Raw genomic sequence first — 2,536 nt, forward strand, 5'->3', positions numbered from 1 at the left:
GTTGGGAACCCCCAATCCGTGCTTGATTCCCCTCGTGCAACATCGCAGCTTAAGTGGGGCCCAATTAAATACGGGTCAAGAGTTTTCCAGGGTGGATGCCTCTTCTAAGTCAGCCTAAGATTAGTCTCGCCGCCAAGCACCCTTTCAGGGATGGCAACGGATGAATACCCCGTTCCCTATATATATAATGTATTAAAGCCATCTTTGTTTGGAATAGCTTTTTTAATGCTTCTTAAAGCAGTTTTCTAATAAATTTTTTGTACTAAAAAGTTACTTCAAAAAGCAGAAAAAAAGTCGTCCTAAATGAAGCCTAAGAGTGATGATAACCTGTCATTTAAATTGTTTGTTAAATATTATACAATAACATTATCCAAGTAGGATTAATAACTGAATTTAATAAAATATTTGATTATGAATCATAAATCTTGATATATATTATAATACCAACCACTCTTAAGATTTTCATTAATTTATTGCTTCATTAGAAATAACAAATAAAGGTCCATATAAATGATAAAACAAAAGTCTAAAAATGAACAGGAAAATAGATCAAGCAGCTTTTGATAAAATAATAGTTTTATTGGCAATCTCTTGCAGTTGTTCTTAACACAAAAACAAGGAAATTAATTAACAGCAACAACAGGCAATATATTAAAAAGGGGAACTCATTCTATCTCTAAATATACAATGCATGAATAAAATAAGTAGCACCCACATTTAAACAAAACAAATCTTACCTTTCTTTGAAGGTGATTTACTCCCTAGCAATTGATTCCACATTGCTGCACATCTGGACCTGTAACTCTGGTGGTGAAAGGGTCAATTCGAACCCACAACAAGCTGAATATAGAGGCAAGAAGAATAGACCAGACCACGACGATGGTCGGGGTTCGATTCTGCCGGCCCATTAGACCCTTGAGGAATGGGTAGAGATGAACAATGACCCAGAAGGCAAAAAAAAGCTTGCCAAAGAGAGGTCCCCATGACTGATAACCACTGTTAATGGCATATGATATTCCGGCAACGACGCCGACAAGGTTTATGATCAAGAGAGTTGTGGGTGGTATCAGAAGTGTGGTCCATTTGAACATGTAGAGTTCTGTGAAATCTCCTTCCTCATCTGAAGCCTTGGAAGTGACGGTGAAGTTTGTGTCGATACCGGCGAGAACTTTTAGAAGGCCTTGGAATACGGCGAAAAGATGGGCGGAGACGCCTCCGATGACCCAAAACTGTTCATTCCTCCACCATTCATCGATGCCGACACCGCTCCATCTCATCTCCAAGATGCCGGTGGCGAAGATAGAGATGAAGAGGGAGATGAACCAAAGACTTGCAAAGTTGCTGATCTGCATTGGAAGTGAAGCACAATTCAGCAAGGAGGGCAGTGCAATCTACTGTACTCAAAAGCTATTTATTTAGATGAGTTGTGGAAAGGACAAAATAATTTAGACAGTGAATGTTTCTGTACAGAGTATATAAAGAAGACCTGTCATGTTCTAGAAAAAAAATAATACTGGAAAAAATGAGGATATCTACATCAAAATTTGTTTGAGATGAATGACATACAATATTTAATAGATTATTAATATATGACATGCATCTGAAAGCACATCAAAGAGTTTTAAAATCTAAAACCCATTTTAATCAAATTTGGGTCAGAATAACACAATCTCATTTTTCTTCAAAATAATTTACAATCTTAGGTTTCATTTGGGACACAACTTTCTTTCTGCTTCTTAAAGCAGCTTCTTTGTACAAAAAATTCAAATCTTTGTTCTAAAAATTGGCTTTAAGAAGCAGAACAAATGCCGTCCCAAATGAAATCTTAATTTCTCGACACTATATATAGAGTGCCTGTCATATTTTAGAAAAAATAATAATACTGACAAAAAAAACTTCGAGGATAGCTGCAATGCTACGTCAAATTTTGTTTAAGATGAATGCAATATAATATTTAATCAATTATTAATATATGACATTCATCTTAAAACACATTGAAGAATTTTAAAACCCACCCTAACTAAATTTTGATCACAATACCTTGAACTCATTTTTCTCCAAGAATACCATCCGCAAATCAAAGTTCTGATAATATCAAACAAAATGGAATAGAGTTTGTCCTAATTTGAAAATTAATAATTCGGACTGTAATATTATCAATCATTTTAAGATCTGCCTGTTTCAGAACCAGAACTTTTGATTGTATAACATGATCAACAATGGTTCAGAGATGGATCAATTTAATATAATTAAATCTGATTGATTTTGCTGGCTATGATTTGAAATTCATACAATGGTAAAGTGCGACATTAACATAAAATATGATTAGTTTTGGTTTTAACCAAAATCCACCATCATTGAAAGTTTCTTTTTCAGTTGTGAATAAGCCTTCGTTTGGGACGGTTTTTTTACTTCTTCTTAAAGCAGCTTTCTAATAAAAAACTTTAATTTTTATACTAAAAAGCAGTTTTAAGAAGCGGGAAAAAAGCCGTCCCAAATGAAGCCTAAGAAGCCAACCAAACTTCAAAGAAGAAAA

At 34.5% G+C, this 2,536-nt stretch overlaps 1 protein-coding gene across 1 annotated transcript; it reads right to left on the reverse strand.

Moving 5' to 3' along the window:
• Window positions 1-558: 558 nt before the first annotated feature.
• Window positions 559-1,379, reverse strand: LOC110108926 (probable cellulose synthase A catalytic subunit 8 [UDP-forming]). Its single transcript, XM_020839784.2, has one exon. The coding sequence runs from the start codon at window positions 1,350-1,352 to the stop codon at window positions 762-764; it is 591 nt and encodes a 196-aa protein (XP_020695443.1). The 5' UTR covers window positions 1,353-1,379; the 3' UTR covers window positions 559-761.
• Between the last annotated feature and the right edge of the window lie 1,157 nt (window positions 1,380-2,536).

Source organism: Dendrobium catenatum, unplaced genomic scaffold (assembly GCF_001605985.2).
Source record: "Dendrobium catenatum unplaced genomic scaffold, ASM160598v2 original_scaffold_277360, whole genome shotgun sequence".
Classification (NCBI taxonomy): domain Eukaryota; kingdom Viridiplantae; phylum Streptophyta; class Magnoliopsida; order Asparagales; family Orchidaceae; genus Dendrobium; species Dendrobium catenatum.